Source organism: Euprymna scolopes, chromosome 20, assembly GCF_053919585.1.
Source record: "Euprymna scolopes isolate OS-2025 chromosome 20, ASM5391958v1, whole genome shotgun sequence".
Taxonomy (NCBI): domain Eukaryota; kingdom Metazoa; phylum Mollusca; class Cephalopoda; order Sepiida; family Sepiolidae; genus Euprymna; species Euprymna scolopes.
This window is the reverse complement of record NC_136501.1, coordinates 89,777,432-89,795,737: the sequence shown is the minus strand read 5'-3', so window position 1 is coordinate 89,795,737 and position 18,306 is coordinate 89,777,432. Positions and strand designations below refer to the sequence as shown.

The 18,306-nt window shown below is 29.5% G+C and overlaps 1 protein-coding gene across 12 annotated transcripts in view; it reads right to left on the bottom strand.

The window, feature by feature from the left end:
• The window catches only part of LOC145241637 (titin-like), a 698,616-nt gene that overhangs the window by 313,003 nt on the left and 367,307 nt on the right, over positions 1-18,306 (bottom strand). For all 12 annotated transcript variants that reach the window (XM_080104717.1, XM_080104725.1, XM_080104729.1 and 9 more), the window contains 15 exons: positions 17,978-18,021; positions 17,735-17,811; positions 16,870-17,030; positions 16,338-16,390; positions 15,852-15,928; positions 14,798-14,958; positions 13,733-13,785; positions 12,748-12,824; positions 11,120-11,280; positions 9,421-9,524; positions 7,623-7,699; positions 5,781-5,947; positions 3,156-3,455; positions 2,423-2,537; positions 1,655-1,827 (listed from right to left, as the gene is read on the bottom strand). In XM_080104717.1, coding sequence (XP_079960843.1) covers positions 1,655-1,827; positions 2,423-2,537; positions 3,156-3,455; positions 5,781-5,947; positions 7,623-7,699; positions 9,421-9,524; positions 11,120-11,280; positions 12,748-12,824; positions 13,733-13,785; positions 14,798-14,958; positions 15,852-15,928; positions 16,338-16,390; positions 16,870-17,030; positions 17,735-17,811; positions 17,978-18,021 — 1,800 coding nt within the window. The remainder of the gene's footprint in view (positions 1-1,654; positions 1,828-2,422; positions 2,538-3,155; positions 3,456-5,780; positions 5,948-7,622; positions 7,700-9,420; positions 9,525-11,119; positions 11,281-12,747; positions 12,825-13,732; positions 13,786-14,797; positions 14,959-15,851; positions 15,929-16,337; positions 16,391-16,869; positions 17,031-17,734; positions 17,812-17,977; positions 18,022-18,306) is intronic.

Below are 18,306 nucleotides of genomic sequence, written 5' to 3'. Positions count from 1 at the left end.
CCACCCCCACACACAAACACACCCACATTTTAGCTTTTATATTTATAGATGCCCTCCACCCTGGTTTAGCTAATATATGACGCATAAAAATGAAAGGAATAAAAAAAAAAACGAACGTGAAAGAATACCAAAGGAAAAAAAAAGAAAAAAACCCAAAAAGTTACCGCGTAAAATGCAAATATGTTTATTTAAATCTAATGTTTTTGTTTTTTTTAATGGAAAAACAAAATTCCAAAAAATAAAACTTACCGCGTATAATGAAAATATGTTTATTAGGTTTTATTTATTTATTTTTCTTTGTTTCAATGAAAAAGAAAAAAAAAATGAATAAATAAAACCAAAAAACTGACCGTGTTTTTTATTTTTTTTAATGTTGGTCGCTGTTAACCAATTTGAATGTCGTCTGATTCCAGTATCGATAGCATAGTAGTAATTGTGCTAATGAAACTCTCAGAAATGCAATGTATAGAAATAAATAATGAATAAGTAACTAATCCGAAAATAGGAAGTCAGCAGTAAATAAAATATTAAAGCGACTAATCGATGCAAGATTTGAAGAACGCTGGCGGCTGACTGCTAAAGTTTCTTGTAAAAACTGGAATCCAATGTTAGTTCGTTTCGTTTAATTAATCCTTCGAATTGAAACCCCCTACCCCCCTACAAAAAGAGAAAAAATATAAAGGGAAGAAAAAAAGTGAAAAAAAAGAAGAAGAAATTTATAAAATGGCACAAATAACTCACAGAATAACTGGAATGTAAAGTCGCATTTCACCCGATGGAAAAATGCCAATCCCTATTTTTTAAGCAACTAAGAACTCAAAGTGGTGTTCCTCGTATATTCCCCTGTGGATGTATCTGCAGCGGTGTTAAGTAGTCGAGTATGAATTGAATAGAGAGAAAAGATTTTACAACTTCCATTGATTCTAACCGATTGTGGCAGTGAACTCTCATCGGAAAAAAATATAGAAATGTACGAATATCAAGGAACTGTAAGGGTAGTAGGCCTATAGCACACCTCAGATCCTGTGCTGAAGTGTGGGGACATTACATTTGAATGTAATGTCGCGATTTTTAATCCTATTAAGGTCAAACTCACACGGAAAAAAATGAGTTCATTTTATTTATATAGAATAGAATAGAAGATAGATAGAAGAAGATAGAAGATAGATAGACGATAGATAGAAGATAGAGAAGAATAGAAGATAGAAGAAGATAGATAGATAGAAGATAGATAGAAGAAGATAGATAGAAGATAGATAGAATAGAAGATAGATAGATAGAAGAAGAAGATAGATAGATAGAAGAATAGATAGAAGATAGAAGAAGATATAAGATAGATAGAGTAGATAGAAGAGGAAGAAGAAGAAGAAGAAGAAGAAGAAGAAGATAGATAGATAGAAGAAGAAGATAGATAGATAGATAGATAGATAGAAGAAGAGAAGAGAAGATAGAGAAGAAGATAGAAGAATAGAAGATAGAAGAAGATAGATAGATAGATAGATAGATAGATAGAAGAAGATAGAAGATAAAGAAGAGAAGAGAAGAAGAGAAGAGAAGAAGAGAAGAAAAATGAGTTCATTTTATTTATATAGAGATAGAAAGGATATGCATATTGTTGCGAATAAAAATTAAAATTAATTAACATAAAACTTACGGATAACTTTGAGACGTCCATTACATGCCATTTGACCTGCAGCGTTGACAGCTCTGGCAGTAAAGATTCCAGCATCTTCTGAAGAAACGCTTTTGATGACCATGATGTGTTTATCATCTTCGACAATGAATTTGATTAGATCAGATTCTTTGATCTCATTATTTCCTTTCAACCTGTAAAGAAATTAAATTTGTTAATGAAATATGATAAAATGTATATAAAGATGTTTTAAATAATTACTTAGTTAAAATGAATTTGGTAATAAAATAGAAAATAGTTAATACGCAAGATATACTTTGAATCAATAAGTTTTATACTTAGGAGTAAAGAATATAAGAATTTTTTTTATATTGTAAATACATTTGAAGTTTGATAAAGTTATATAAGAAAAGATCATATACTTTTCAGATGTTACATCATAAGAACTTTTTATATGATGACAAAAATATTAGTGCATTGCAGAATTGTCATCTAAAAATTTTAGTATTTAAAAAGATTCCTAAATTACGACGTACCTAACTACCTGAATACCCGGCGTAAGTTTTTTTTTCTTTTTTTTTTTTTTTTTTTACACAAGAAATATTTAATGTGTAGTTTTCTTCATTGTCCAGAAATAAAAAAAAAATTAAAGAATCATTTTTAGAATCGGAATTTAGGCTCAAATTTGTCTGACTTTTACAATTCCCGATTCCAATTAATCGCCCCAATACAAATATATATTCTTAGTTTAAATTTTATAAATAAAATGAAAAAAAAATGAAAACAAACCAGGCAACAGTCGGCTTTGGTCTTCCAGAAACAATAACTTCAAAACGGATTCCATCCAATTCATTGACTTCATAATTTTCAAGTTTCTTGACAAACTTGGGTGATTCTTTCCTCTCTATAATGGAAAAAATACAACAATATTTTTAATAAAATATTGTAAAAATTACTTATTCTTTAAAATAAATGACTGTCGGTATTGTTGGCATCAAAATGAATTTTGTAATAGTTAAACCCCTCTTCATAAATAGAGATTTCAAATTCGCTCAAATATGAAAGAAAAATAATTTTCTTCCTTGGCGATGATTTTCAACGTAAAAGTCAAATTTATTTCATAAAAACAAAAATACGGAAAAAAAAATTACATAAATTTTAGTGAATGATATCTATTTTTTCTAAAGATAAAGATTTCTTGCTATTTTCTTAACAAGTGCTTCTAAATTTCAAAGAGTCGCAAACTAACTCTTTTGTTTAAAACTATTAATAGAATATTAAATGGACGATTCGTTAACAAAGAAACCGTAATTTTCACTTTGGTAAATTCTCATTGTAGTAACGTAATTTCTATTTTTTAAATATTCTTGAATAAAATAAAATTAATTCAGTAAATACAATCAAATCATAGTTATTAATAAAATGTCTTTTATTTTACTTAGATCCTATAAAAACGTTGAGAGTTCAAATTTCATAAGCGAACATGAGAATTAAGCAACAAAAATAATGCAGTTTTTCTTACCTTCAACGGTAAAGGTAGCTTCTGTTTCCGCAGAACCAGCCTTGTTTTTAGCAACAAGTTTGATTTTTCCAGCATCTTCAAGTTCCACTGAATCAATCTTCAGAGTATATTGCATGTCAGCAAAGGCTTTCTTTGTTTCCAGTCTAAATCTGCCAGTAGATTCCACCAATTTCTCGTTCATATACCAAGTGATTTCAGGAGTTGGAGAACCTTTCACACCAACATCAAAAGAGAATGGGCGACCTTCACGGCAATCCTTGTCAGTGAGTTTTCTTGTAATAACTGGAGCTTCGACTTTTTCTGTAAAAGAATAAGATGTTAATAATAACAATTATTTGCAGTGTTAAATATTGGGCAAATAATGAACCCACTAGTATATAATTTGGTTAGTTGAAAATAATAAGAAACAAAAGTTTAGTTGGGGTTAACTTGCTGAATTAGAGGTTAGGCTTACTAGATTGAGGTACGAAATGTTTGTTTTGTTTAATTTTGTAAAAACTCGTCTTGTGTCTTTCAATCGTAGGTGTGTCGTTTTCCTTTCTTAGATTCTAATGCACGGCTCTGCTCTTGAGGAGAAATCGATGCTTAAACTTCTTGGCCTTTCTTAATCATGAAATCTTTGTTGGCGTTTATACATTAGATCTATTGCTCTTTCTGCTTATTGTAAAGTCGGTTCTCGGTATTGCTTAAACACACACAAAGCTATTCTATATCTCTACAAATCTACTATTAGATCATGTATGGAGTACTGTTGCCATATTAGGGCTGATGAATCTCTGTCCCATTTGAGGGTTGTTGATTAATTGCATAAATGTATCTGCAACTTGATTATCTCCCTTTTCTCCTTCTCTGCAACCTCTCTCTCACTGACGTGATATTGTTGGTTTCAGTCTTTTCCAGAAATACTATTATGGCATGTGCTCTTCAGAATTGTTTGATCTTTTCACTGTGTCCTTTGTTTCAGTTTGTATGAAGACATGTAAGATCGTTTCCACCAATTCACTATTTTTGTACCTCATTGTAATACAGCTTCATATTCAAGCAGCTGTTTTCAAGAACTGCAGTCGTGTGGAATTATCTTTCTACTCACCTTTTTTCTCCTATCCATAAACGATGATTATCGCAAAAGAAATGTTTATTGGTTTTGGTCCTTTCAAGATCAAAGCAGAATAGGCATGTTCTGTCTTTGCAATAATCACTTTTCACTCGTGCTAGCTTCTTATATCAAGTGGCTTGCATGACTCAATAGTAATGGATATGACGTCACATGGCTCAACAAAGAGTAAAATGTTAAATCAGAATCAATTTGCAGAAAAATAGTTAAAACTCCAATAAGATTTACTGCAATAAAATCTAAAAATTCTTATGTTCTAGAATTTTTTGGAGTGTAGGACTTACAAAACGCACCTGAAAAAGGTCAGAGATTACATCGGCTGAAACGTTGTAAGAATAACAGCCAAGATAAGAAAAGTAATCCAACAAATCACAACAATTCAAATTATTGTCACTTAACGTGAACCATTCTTCATTTTAAAAATAGAACTAATTGTTTATTTAATCAACGAGCATTAAAATACCTTTATCCATTGTGATCACTGGTTCATAATAAGAACAATCTACTCCCACAGATTAAACAAAGTGTTCAGTATAAAATCATGTACAGCTTAGCTAGTTTGACATAAAGATTACCGAGTTTGTTCAAAAGATTTCCAAATTTGGAAAAAATGTATCTGAAGAAGATCAGAGCTTACATCAGCCGAAACGTTGTGAATAGAACAATGAAAGTGAGAATGGTAATCTGAAGAATCCACATGCAGGAGCAATGCCGATTTTCTGGCATTCTCTCTTCCAAAGCAATGTTAGATTAATCCTTTTCTTGAACTATCCAATTTCACTTCATAATTCATGAACCTTAACATCCCTTTAACCCATTAATTACTAGGGCTATGACAAGAGAATATTCTTTTCATTGTTTTGACTCTCGAGTATATATCCGACACAGTTAGACTCAGTTAATTGACTGAGAACCATATCACTCTATCTAAAAATATATAAGATATTAACTGATATACACTCGAGATTCAAAATAATGAAAAGAATATGCTGTTGTCATAGCCTTATCCACCATGTCTCTAAAACATCAAGTATTGCAAGAAATTTAAACAAGAATTAAATGTAACGGAATAAATTAAATGAAATTAATACATTAATGATGTAGACAGCCACTTGAATGTGCATGTGAAGTAAAATAAGATATAATCTCAGAATTAAAGAGACTACCACCATCAGTGCAGTAGTATGCTCTGTGTACAGAGAGCCATCTGTTGGCCGTGTCAATAAAAGAAGTGCCAGTTTCAGGCAAATATATTTTGCATCTGCAATACAAATTATTATTCCACATCTAAAAAATTTCAAAACCATCTGAGGCTCCCCAACTGGAGACAACTTGAAACGACTTGTGAATAATCTTTAATTTCGAATATGATTTGGAAATAAATTAAATCTTTAAATGTACATATATACATGGTTTAGTTTATATACATGGACACAGGTATAAAGTATTCGTTACTGAGTACGTGAAAACGTGTAAGAAAGTGAAATAAATGGAATATCTTCCACACTCACCTCCAATTTCTGTTGTGCATTTCGTTTCAGCTGTGCCTACGCTGTTCGTAGCAACACATTTGTAAACCCCTTTATGATCTTTAGTGGTTTTGGATATCTTCAGAATGCAAAACGCTCCATCTTGAACTAATCTTATATTAGTTGAAGAGGTTACCAGCTTTTCATCCCTAAAATGATAGGAAAAAGACATTTTATTAATAACATTAGAATTTGACATCAAAGATTAATTAAAATAATGTGTATCAGCTTATGCTTTATTCATAGGAGTTTTTTTAATATTAAAAAGCTAAAGGTCACTCAAGAATAAGGGTTAATGAGTTTTTCAAGTGTATGATGATTAGGGCTAGGACAACAGCATATTCTTTTCATTGTTTTGACTCTCGAGTGTGTATCCGTTGATATCTTATATACTTTTATATAGAGTGATGTGGTTTTTGGTTGATTAACTGTGTTTAACTTTGTCGAATATATACTTGAGAGTCAAAACAATGATAAGAGTATTCTCTTGTCATAGCCATAATGATGAGACAACACTTTGTTATAGCGCGGACGGCTATATGATAAGGCATACGAAATGACATCACTGGTAAAGAAAAAAAGACTATAAAAGGAGAAAAACGACTATCATGAGAGAGACGTGGAGCATGGAACAAGATAACCTTCAAGATCTTGTGAGAGATATAAATAACGTTCAAGATCACGTGTGTGACGAATCACGGCCATTACAATGAGGAAATAAATGTCGTTGTTACAAAAAAAAAGCTAGTTGAAGTTCTTTTCTGTTTTTTGTCTACTTTGCGACTGAGGCCACAACGTGTTTTGTGAGTTCTCTGTTGGTTTCCAGACAAGTGAAGATTACTAATGACCTTTGTAACTAGTCACAATCTGATTATTTAAGAGGACGAATCAAAAGAATGTAGTTACATTGGACTTGAAAACAACTATGTTGTTTTCTTTTAGTGGCATATTTGCCACTAGAATTAGTGACCTCTTACAAGAACGTTTTACATAAAAATTTGGGACTTGTTAATGAATAAATATATTGATTTTTAAAAATTCATTGTCTATTTCTAACAGCTTTATAAATTCAAATATTGTAATGTTTTCCATAATTGTTTTTTTAGGGTGGGAGAGAGTTATGGACAAACATCATATCTTATTACAGTCATAACGAAGATGTTTTATGTAAAAAAACATGTAACTTTTAAATAAATATATTTATTTAATATGTTTTTTTCGAGGGTCATTCCAAAAGTAAAGCCTCTTATTTTTTACTCCAAAAGTTGAAGAGCTATGAAGACGTGGGAGGGGGGGATACCATTAAAATGTGCGATTTTTTGTGCTCTAAGATTTATTTTCTACATAGTCACCACCATTTTCAATGCACTATTGCTAGCAATGAACGATGGCTCTGCATGCACGTCCTGAAACGAGTTTTGTTATACAAGGGTCGTTCCAAAAGTAAATCCTCTTATTTTTCTACTAAAAACATTGAAGAGCTACGAACACGGGAGTGGTACCATTAAAAAAGGCAACCTATTGTGCTCTAAGATTTATTTTTCTATATAGTCAGAACTATTTAAATGCACTTTTGCCAGGAATTCAACAACACATCTCTGCTTCTAACACACGTTCATGAGAGAGGTTGCTTTCTTAGAGTTTTAAACTATCAATATCAGCAACAAGGAGATTAAATCTTTAGATCATGAATGCATAAGTTCAGTCATCATAACAATGTGGTTTGCAATCCCCTCTAATTCATGCAAACGAAAAAAGATATGAGGTATAGAGGTATAATTTTTGCAATGATCCTCGTAAATATAAAAATAATGTTTATTATACCTGAACCATTTGATTGTTGGTTTGGGTTCACCAATAACTTTGCATTTCAGTTCTAATTCATCTCCAACAATAAACGTCTGCAATAACAAAAATAATTATTCATAGATTATGGCAAAAAAATAAATTTTCAAATCAAATGATTGACAACGTTTGTAGCAAAAACAAAACTTTCAAAATTAAGTACCATTAATAATTAAATGGAAACTTGTAGTAAGTTATATAATCAACTAAAATAGAAGAAGAACAAAATTAAATTCTTGAACAGAAAAGTTTGACACCACTTTTATGTTCCTTTACAAAGATTAAAACCATAATATAATTCTACTATGTCTAGAATCTTTATTGCAATTTTTACCAAAATCCATTAGTATTTTAGCAACTACATCTTTTAAGGTATGATTGATTACTAAGGAAAATTGATGTAAACTTTTAAGTACATAAAATATATTTCTGCTATGGTATTTATATTTTTCTCGTTAGAACAATTATTCAACATCTGATTATTTTGTATCATAAGTTTGTTTTGCTTTTTAACGGTTTTATAAAACGAGTAAAATAATTCCACGAACAGAAGTTTTGCACCACTTTTATGATTTAAATCCTACATCCAATTTTAATCAAAATCCATTACATGATTTTGATTCTAGAAAATGTCTAAAATTAAAACTTAAGATTAAGGGGTCTTAAGAAATTGAAATTCAGAAAGTCTTAATGCTTAATTGGTGTTTAATTATAATGGATAACATTTAATGCTAATTATTTCAAATTATGCCACTTAATAACTTTAAAAATGCCCAAAAGAAACTGGAATTTGTGAAATATTCATTATCGATGTCTAATAGCTATTATTAAAATTTCACAAAAATCATTATGAATTGTGAAATTTATATTCTAAATAACATCAGCACGTTACTTTTTTATGAATTCTACCATCTAGAGAAGATGCCCCTCCCCCAAAAAAAAGATTATTATCTTTTAAGAGGACATTAAAGTGATACAAAACTGTTCTGTTCGATGAATTCATTTTACCATTCTGTATATATATAAGTATAAAATACACAATACGATATATTATAAAATGAAAAGTTATGGAGACGGAATGTTTGAAAGACAGAAAGGAAAAGTAATTAAACTCCCGTTTTTTTTTTTTAATTTCTTATTGTGTTTAAATATTTTTCTTCATGCCTTCTATACATTATCTATATATCTATAAAAGTGAGAATGTGTGTGTGCGTATGTATGTGAGGACATTTCTCAACCTATATACTCAACGAATTTTTAATCTACAGACTTAAAATTTAGTATTTAAGTAATTCAGATAAGTGGAAAACATTTAAATATGTTTTCATTCGGAAAAAAAGGGGCTTATAAATGGTCAAAATTGACAAATTGTTACATGGTCTCGTCGGATTTTTCTGTTTGCTAACTGTTTCACGATTGCGCATGCATGAATGGTTCACATTACAGATTCCTTATATTAAGTATAAGTCAGTTTGAAAACAAGTTTTAAAGAGCATGTCATGCTGGCCGAAAAGTTATCATACTTGACTTTACTTGTCTTTAGATTTTGATTTCGATCTCAGATCGAGTATTCTTTTTTCTTTACTTACAAAAGTAAACTGTTTAGAATAAACATAATACTTTCATGCACATGTATCAATTTTTGTATGAATTAAACTATAATATTTATGAGTATTTTACGACCGAGCAACGCCGAGTGCCCTGCTAATAAATATATATATATATATATATATAACACATACCTAATTTTATATATAGAAATATATTAAATACTTACAACAGGTTGTAAATTCTCCTCGAAGACCGGTGCTGACTGTTCCTTTTTGGTTGGGACTGGAGCTGCCTGTTCCTTTTCTTCTTTGGGTTTTTCTGAAGTTGATTCTAAAATAAATATATACAACTATTTTATATTTGTTGCAAAATAAACAAAAAATTATTTTCTCCAGTGTGTAACGAATAATTTTCAACAAACTTGTTTTTTTTTCTTTTCTTTTCTTTTCTTTCTTATATAAATTCGTGTATTGTTCAAAGCTATAAATATTTTAATTATTTATTTAAATGACAAGAAGAATTTTTAAACGTAAAAGAATTCTCAGTGTCAATCCAGGAGTTTTAAAAATTTTCACCAGCTCAAATATGACAAGTGTCCCTGTGAACTTGACGTGCCACCTCAACTGTTTAAAAAAGTGTGACTGACGAACGAAATCTCCATTTATATAAGACTTGGCCCGGGAGTTTGGAGGTGTGTGTTGAGCAAAAAAAAAAAAAAGTGGTAGTAGGCAGGTAGGGCAGGTAGGCAGACTCGAACCCGTACCGTGAAGGAGGAAAAGGACATGAAAAAAAAAGTGACGTCTTTGCCGTTGCGTCCATCGCCAAACTGGAAGTGGCGAAGGTTTAAATTAAGGCTAGTCAATCGAAAAGAGGGGATGACTTTCAAAAATATCGGCGAAAAAAGCGAGCCCTCTTCGTAGAAAAGTGCCCAGTTGAGAGTGAATGAATTAATGGTTTTAGCCAATTTTTCGATATTTTTCGTCCGAAGAGCTGAGCTTCAAAACGGTACCGATCTCGTTAAAATCCATCACCTCTGGTTCAATAAATGTTGGAATTATTTTTTAATACTCACAACTGGTTTAATAACTTGTTGAAAACTGTTTATATGTTATACTTTTTACATAAATTTTTCATTGAGTAATTGTAATGGAATCAAATATACCTTGACAATAATAAAAAATCAGGATTCAATTAGGTTTCAAGGACCCCAGATATAAGCCAATAAAAGGGTTTCAGCCCCCATAACTTTCTTAGTGAGGCACTTACAGATTCGGAACCACTTCCACTATATTCATTAGAACAGTTTATACATATTATTTAAATTTTATCCTAAGAGGATATATTTCAAATTTCATACCGTCTTTAGAAGGAGCACCTAGACATTCAGAACTACATCAATGTGTTTTCCTTACAAAATTTTACATATAAATATACTTTTAGTTTTTATGTAGATTCTCTCATCAGCATAGGCGGTTTTTCACAGACCCCACAATATTATTGGTATGAATAAATTAAAAGTAGAATGTATTTTTATTTTATAAATGACAAGTGCAAATGCAGACCTCAGAATATTATTAGTATAAATAAATTTAAAGTAAAACATATTTCTTTTTGATAAATTTCACGTGCAAATGCAGACCCAACATTATTATTGGTATGAATAGATTAAAAGTAAAATTTATTTTAAAAACTTCATGTTTCTTTTTTCATTTATTAAAAAATGCCTAGTCACAAAAAATATTAGTTTATATCGCTCCTTTTCCTTTTGGCTTAGAGCACAACTTAGTATTCTGTTCTCCATGACATCAGCCCCATTTGACACCAGAAGTTTTCATGTAATTATCTCCCTTGGAAAAATTCAAAATACGGACAGAAACAGCAGAAAAATTATATACTATGAGTAGATTTAAAAATGTTCAACTTACCATCAACTTTTGCTTCACATTCGGCAGTGCCAGCTTCATTAGTAGCAACACATTTGTAAGTACCGATGTCAGCCTTGGTTAGTTTGGAAGTCTTTAAGATACATGTCTTATCATCTTGAGTGATTTTCGTGTTCATGCTTGACTTGATCTCTTTACCGTCCCTAATAAAACGATTGCAAGAGAAGATAATAACTAATTTACTTGAACTCGATTTAATAACTGCCAATAATTATGTAATGCACAAATTATCAAAACGAGAAATTACAATAAAGAAGAGAGCAATTATTACCGTAAATATTTCTGCAATAGATAATCCTTTTTTAAATCATAATATAAAAATAGTTACATTACTTTATTGAGAGTCTGGATTAATCAGGCTACTGTTCTCATCATGGATGTTATTTTCATATTACACTACAACCTTGAATTGAGTATTGTAAGATAGTTCAATAGTACATTAATGGAAGTAATAACAAACAGATACCAAAGCTCTATTAATAATAAATGTACATTAGTAAAGGTAATAGTATAGTTCTGAGTTCAGACAGACAGATACCAAATCTTCATTAGCGATAAAATGGCTCCAGCTTCTAACTGACAGATTTCCATTAGTAATAGAATAGTTTTTGCTTCAAACAGATACAAAATCTCTATTACTGATAGAAGTAGAATAGCACACAACGTTTCAGCCGATGCAATTTCTAACCTTTTTTCAGGTGCGTTTTGTCAATTCTCAACTCCCAATTCCAGAACATAATAATTTTTAGATTTTATTGCAGTCAATCTTATGAGTTTTAATTTTTTTTCCAGGAATTTCTTTATGATTTATCATCTTACTCTCTTTTTCAGCTATGTGACGTCATATCTGTTTTAACTGAATCACATAGTCTAGTAATCTTAACCTCTAGTTAAGCTAGTTCATCTCAACTGACCTTTCATTTCCTGTTTTTTTTATGGAAATCGCTTGAGACAATGCACAATACTACTTGATGTAAAGAGCTAACAAGAACGAAAGATGATTATTCCAGACAGGAGATGCCTATTGACCTTAGTCTTGAAAAGATCAAGGCTGCAGGTAAAAGGAAAACAGTGAGCAGGAAGAGAATTACACAACCTTGCAGTTCTTGGAAAGACGCCACTGAAATTAGAAGCTGTATTACAATGAGGTATTAAAACAGTGAATTGATGGAGACCTTGAGACCTATGAGTAAAACGAGTTGGAACAAAGGAAGCAGGGAATAGATCAGACAATTCTGAGGAACACATGCCATAATAGTATTTGTAGAATAAGACTAACCATATTATATATTAGTGGGTTTACTTGCCCAATATTTAACAGAATATTGAATAGAATTCTTGATTGAATTCAAAGAGTTAGATTTTTCTCATTCCATAAGCCATAACCAGGTAGAAGTCTTAACTAATTCATAATTGTATTCTTAGTTAGTTTGTATTGTGGATTGAAACTTCCACTTCCAGAAGAATGTCACATAGAACTGATAATCCTGTCACAGATCCATGCGTCATGAGAATAACATCCAAGATGAGAAGATAAGTCCGAATGATCTAAATTATCAATGCTCATCTAAAAAAATATTTGAAACTTTAATAAAAAAAGTTTTACTTACTTAAACCATTTGATTGTTGGTTTGGGTTCACCAGTAACTTTGCATCGTAATTCAAATGGTGTATCAATTTTAACCGTCTGAAGAGAAAAGAAAAAAAATTAAAAGAATTATGTGTGTGTGTGTGTGTGTGTGTGTGTGTGTGTGTGTGTGTGTGTCTCTTCTCTCTCTCTCTCTCTCTCTCTCTCTCTCTCTCTCTCTCTCTCTCTCTCTCAATATATGAGAGCATCTATTTGCTCTTTTCCTGATATCAAGAATTCTCCATTCATAAATAAGCCCACATAAAAAAAACTAATGTTCCCAAATGGTCATCCATTTGTTAATGACAGGGCTCAACTTGGGTTATCTAATGGTTTTGATGCTTTGCTTTAAGGCATATCAATCCTTTTTGGGCTACTTAATGCAGAATCTGGTCATTTTGGTAAACGCTGTTATGCTTCAAGATCTTTATGTTTCGAAATATAAACCCTTTTCAGATTATTTAATGCCAAATCCAGTCATTTTGGTAAAAAAAATTTATGCTTTTTTTATATCTTTAAATATTTATTCATGATGTTTGGTTTGGTTATTTCGTTTTACAGCATATCAACTCTTTTTAGGCTCTCCAATGAATTTTGTTCTATGGAAGAGCATTTTTGTTTTTCTTTTTGGCTTTGCAGAACATGATTTGCGTTTTGCAAAGAGAAAAAACAATATCTTCAGTGTTTGGTGCATTTTAGGCGAGGAAGCTGGCATTTTCAGACAGCCTGATCTAGTAGACTATTTAGTGAGAACCAATGTGTCAGCATGATTATGCTGTATATAATGCTGTGTTCACGTTTTGTTTATCATCAACTGTAATAAATGTGTTAATTATACTTGGCATTCCTTTTCGTCTCTTAGTTCTTCTGCTTTTTTGTTTTCAAGCTCTACGAACTACAAAAATATTTAGTAAGGTATTTATCTCACATCAGTCATGTAGAAAACTCAAAATAAAATATGTACTTACAGTTGATTTGATAACTTCTTCAAAGACTGGTTTCTGCTTATCTGGTTTCAATTCTAGAAGAAAATAAAGCAAAAATTACTTACACATTCATCATAAATTATAAAAACTTATTAATTAATTTTTTCAATAGATATTTCAATTATTATTTATTTTACTTTTCAAGATTTTTAAAATTAAATATAACTCGATATTTTAATATTGCTTTTTAATGAAAATAGGGGGAAAATGGCGAATATGTAGTTGTTTTCTTCGTTGTATGTATTATGCTTAAAATGCAAGAAAAGAAGAGAAGAAGAATGGAAGTTTCTTTTGTAACCAATGTTCGGAATAAATTCGGTTCATTCTTTAAGTCTGAAGATTAATTTATTGATAAAATTCAGAATTTGTTTTTATAAATGTCTTGTTTGTATTAACAATGTAGCAACCATCATAATTTTTAGATAAAAACCGATAATGCTTTTAGTTGTAAAATATCTTAATATGGAAAAAAACAAAAAGGCAAAAAACAAAATGATTTAGGAAGTCTTGAAATAAAGATGAAATATTGATAAATCTAGAAATAAAAAATTAATCCCCATTATAATACTAATCATAGTAATGAAAAATAGTGATAGTTAATCATAGGAAATTAAACCACATAGATACATTTTGCTTATTCATACGAAATTAAACTTTTATACATACATTTTATTGATTCATAGGAAATGAATACTTATTTATTAATAGGAAATTAATCCTTATAAATATACCTGTTTATTCATAGGAAATTAATCTTATAAATATATTTTGCTTATTCATAGGAAGTTTATGCTTAATAAATATATTCTATTTATTTATAGAAAATTGCAACGTCTGTCTTATCAAAAAAAAGAAACTTTATTTCTTGTAGCGGCAGGTAAATCGGCACTTTAAAAAAAAAAACAAAAAAAAATTCTCATAATAAAACAATTGTATTTGTCAATAAACGAAAATTATGAAAATATACATATAAATCATAGCAAATTGATTCCTGCAGTTCTCGTGTAATACTTAAGAAATGAATAAAAGAAAATAAATAAAACTTACCATCAACTTTAGCTTCACACTCTGCGGACCCAGCAGTGTTAGTGGCAACACATTTGTATGTACCGATTTCAGTTTTACTGAATTTAGCAGTTTTCAAGGTGCATATTGGACCATCTTGAGTGATCTTAGTGGTTGATGTAGACCTGATCTCTTTGCCATCTCTATAAAAGATCATAAGAAAAAAATATTTAATATATAATAACATATATAATACAAGGAAAAATACCCACCATCTTGTGGCTATTAATCTACTTCCAATTACTCTTTTAAATGTATAAATTACATTACAAATCTAATATTTATAGTTATTGTATTTTTACTAATAGTTTGAATTTAAATTACCTCCCTTGAAAATTAATGAACATAATGTTATAAGAAATGTTTTGATAATTTATTCTTTCTATTAATTCATTTTATTTAATTACTGTTAATATCAACAATTAACTATTGCAGATATATCAGAAAATATGGCAATAAAATTACAAATTAATAACAATAAACATTAATTGATTATAAGCTGTTTAAAAGTAGGTATACCACTTAAGTGTACAGAGAGTTGTGTTTGTTTGCTCTCTGCTATATATGCAATGCAATATTATATAAAATGAACTTTGTGTGTGTGTGTGTGTGTGTGTGTGTGTGTGTGTGTGCTGATTTTTATAAAATTTCACACTAGGTTCTCTACAGTGCAATGTAAACTACAATGTATTGGGGACTAAGTCACTGTGGGGAGGCATGTGAAATTTCATCCCAGTGCACCGCAGTGGGTTCCCAATTAGAGCAGGCAATCAATCGATTTGATTGAAAATGGGCAATTTCACCGATTTTGATGACAATAAAAATCTGGGAGTGTGAAATATTAGTTGATCATCAATCAATCCTGGGTAACGTCGGGTCTCCCTGCTAGTATGCAATATTTCAGAAGACTTGTATTATCGATTTAAATAACAGTGAGCCGTTTTGATGGTGATATAAATGTGATAAATGAAAAAGATATACTAGTTTGTTTTTTCTAATGTCAAAATTTTTGGCAAACATCTAAAAATATACTTACTTGAACCATTTAATAGTTGGGTTAGGTACACCTGTAACCTTGCATGTCAATTCAAGGACATCATTAAATTTAAGATTCTGAAAATAATTAAAAAAGAAAGGTTTGTTTATCAACAATAAAAAAAATTCAAATATGTTTTAACACTAATATTAAAAAAAAAAGTTATAACGAATAAATAAGAAATATATTAATATTTCAATAATAATAATAATAACAATAATAACAGGAAATAAACTCAGTCAATAATTGAAATATATCAGCATATAAAAACATTTAAAATTTTCAAACATTTGTTTCAATAGAAGAATCAAAATAATCTCTTTGAAAAGAAATATAAAGCTGCTAATTTATTAGTAAATAACTTTTTTTATATAATTCTCATAATTGCATATAGTTATAATAATTACTTAGAATTATTATAAGTACTTATACCTATTATAATTACATATATTTTGAAATGGTCCAAAATGATCTTAGCAAACTTACCACTGATTTGATGACTTCTTCAAAGACAGGTTTCTTTGGCTCAGGTAACAATTCTAGAGATGAACAAACCATTAAAGATTAGCATATAGCATATAAGATTGTTTTAAGTGTTTATATGATACATATAAAATTGTTTTAAATGTTTATACGATACATAAATGATTGTTTTTAATGGTTATATAATACATATAAGATGGTTTTAAATGTTTATATAATGCACATAAAATTGCTTAAATGTTCATGTAATTTATATAGGATTGTTTGTAATAATTTATTGATGTCAATGATTTTACTAATGTTGAGGATTTTGATTACCTATAAAAATCGATAATGTAGTTTCAGTATTTTCATAAAATCATTCCCGTATCCAAATCGGGCTCCAAACTAATTTTTTCTTACATATTTTGAACCATTGGTTTATGGATTTTTGGAGAAGGATATGATCCTATAAATTTACTAATGTTTTTTCCTATTTTATGATTTGTTTTTCATTTACAAATCGTATGTAAAAATGATTTTATAATAACCTCACCTTCAACTTTAGCCTTACAGTCAGCAGAGCCAACAACATTGGTCGCAACACACTTGTAAGTACCAATATCTGATTTGGAGAATTTTGATGTTTTCAAGATACAAATATTTCCTTCTTGATCGATCTTAGTATTTAGAGTTGATTTTATTTCTTTTTCATCCCTGTAAATAATAAAATATTGATATATTGTCATTGGGATTTATTATTATTTATTCTTGTGCCTCTTATTTTAATCAATAATTTGATTTCAACTTTTAATAAAACATTCTTGATATATATATATATATATATATATATATATATATATATATATATATATATTAATTCTGACTAGACTAAATAATTATGTGGAGCAAAAATCTTTATTTCAATTGCTATTTATTCTTTAGAGACTATACAAGCATAAAAGATTTGAATATTACAATAAAAAAAAACTCTATGGGAAAAAAGAAACAAGAAAAAAGTTTCGTAAATACATAACTTCATTTACATATGCTGAATAATCAGCAATATGTATAAATATCAGAAACAGTCTACACAGATCAACCAACTTTTTAATGTTAACACATTGACAGAACTGTAAGAGTAGATTTGACCTGTTTCGTTTGGATATTTATTTTTCTAAAAACATCAGTTGATTTGAACGAAGACGGTCAAATCTCCAATTTGTATTTTAATTTCTTCCTGTCTTTATGATTTCATTAATAAATTTCTTTAATTTCATACAAAACATAATGGATTTTAATCAAAATTTTAAATAATATTAGAAATATTGAATCTTGAATATATATAAGATAGAAAATGGGCATCATCCAAACATAAAAATATTTTCAAGTATTACATAAATACATTTTCTATTACTTACTTGAACCATTTGATAGTTGGATTGGGGTTACCAATAACTTTGCACTTCAGTTCTAAGGAATCATCGATCTTTATTTTCTGTAATAAAAAAACATTTCATTAAAAATGTTATTTTTGCGAGAAGCTTTTCTTTTTAAAGGTAAGATTAATCATGGATTCATTCAGAAATTCACACAACAATACAAAAAAGATATTTGAAAAAGATAATTGTTTTTTACTCATTTCCTAAAACAATTCAACTTACAGTTGGTTTAATAACTTCTTCAAACATTGGTTTCACCTTGGCCTCTGTAATGCAAGAACAATGAAAAAATTAATATAGAATGATTAAAAAAAAAATTTTTAATATATTTTCTAGGTTCAATAAATTGTATTGAAAGGTAAACCTAGAAATCTATATAGATTTATAAATCTAATATATAAACGGCTATATGCCTGTCTATCTGTCTTCATATTTTCAAACTCTATCTCCTACAAAACTAAAAGTTGCAGAGCGGCGCTTGGGACCTCAAATAATTGGATTTTTTACGGACCGTTTTTTTTATGGATCTTTAGCCGAGCCGGTTAAAATAG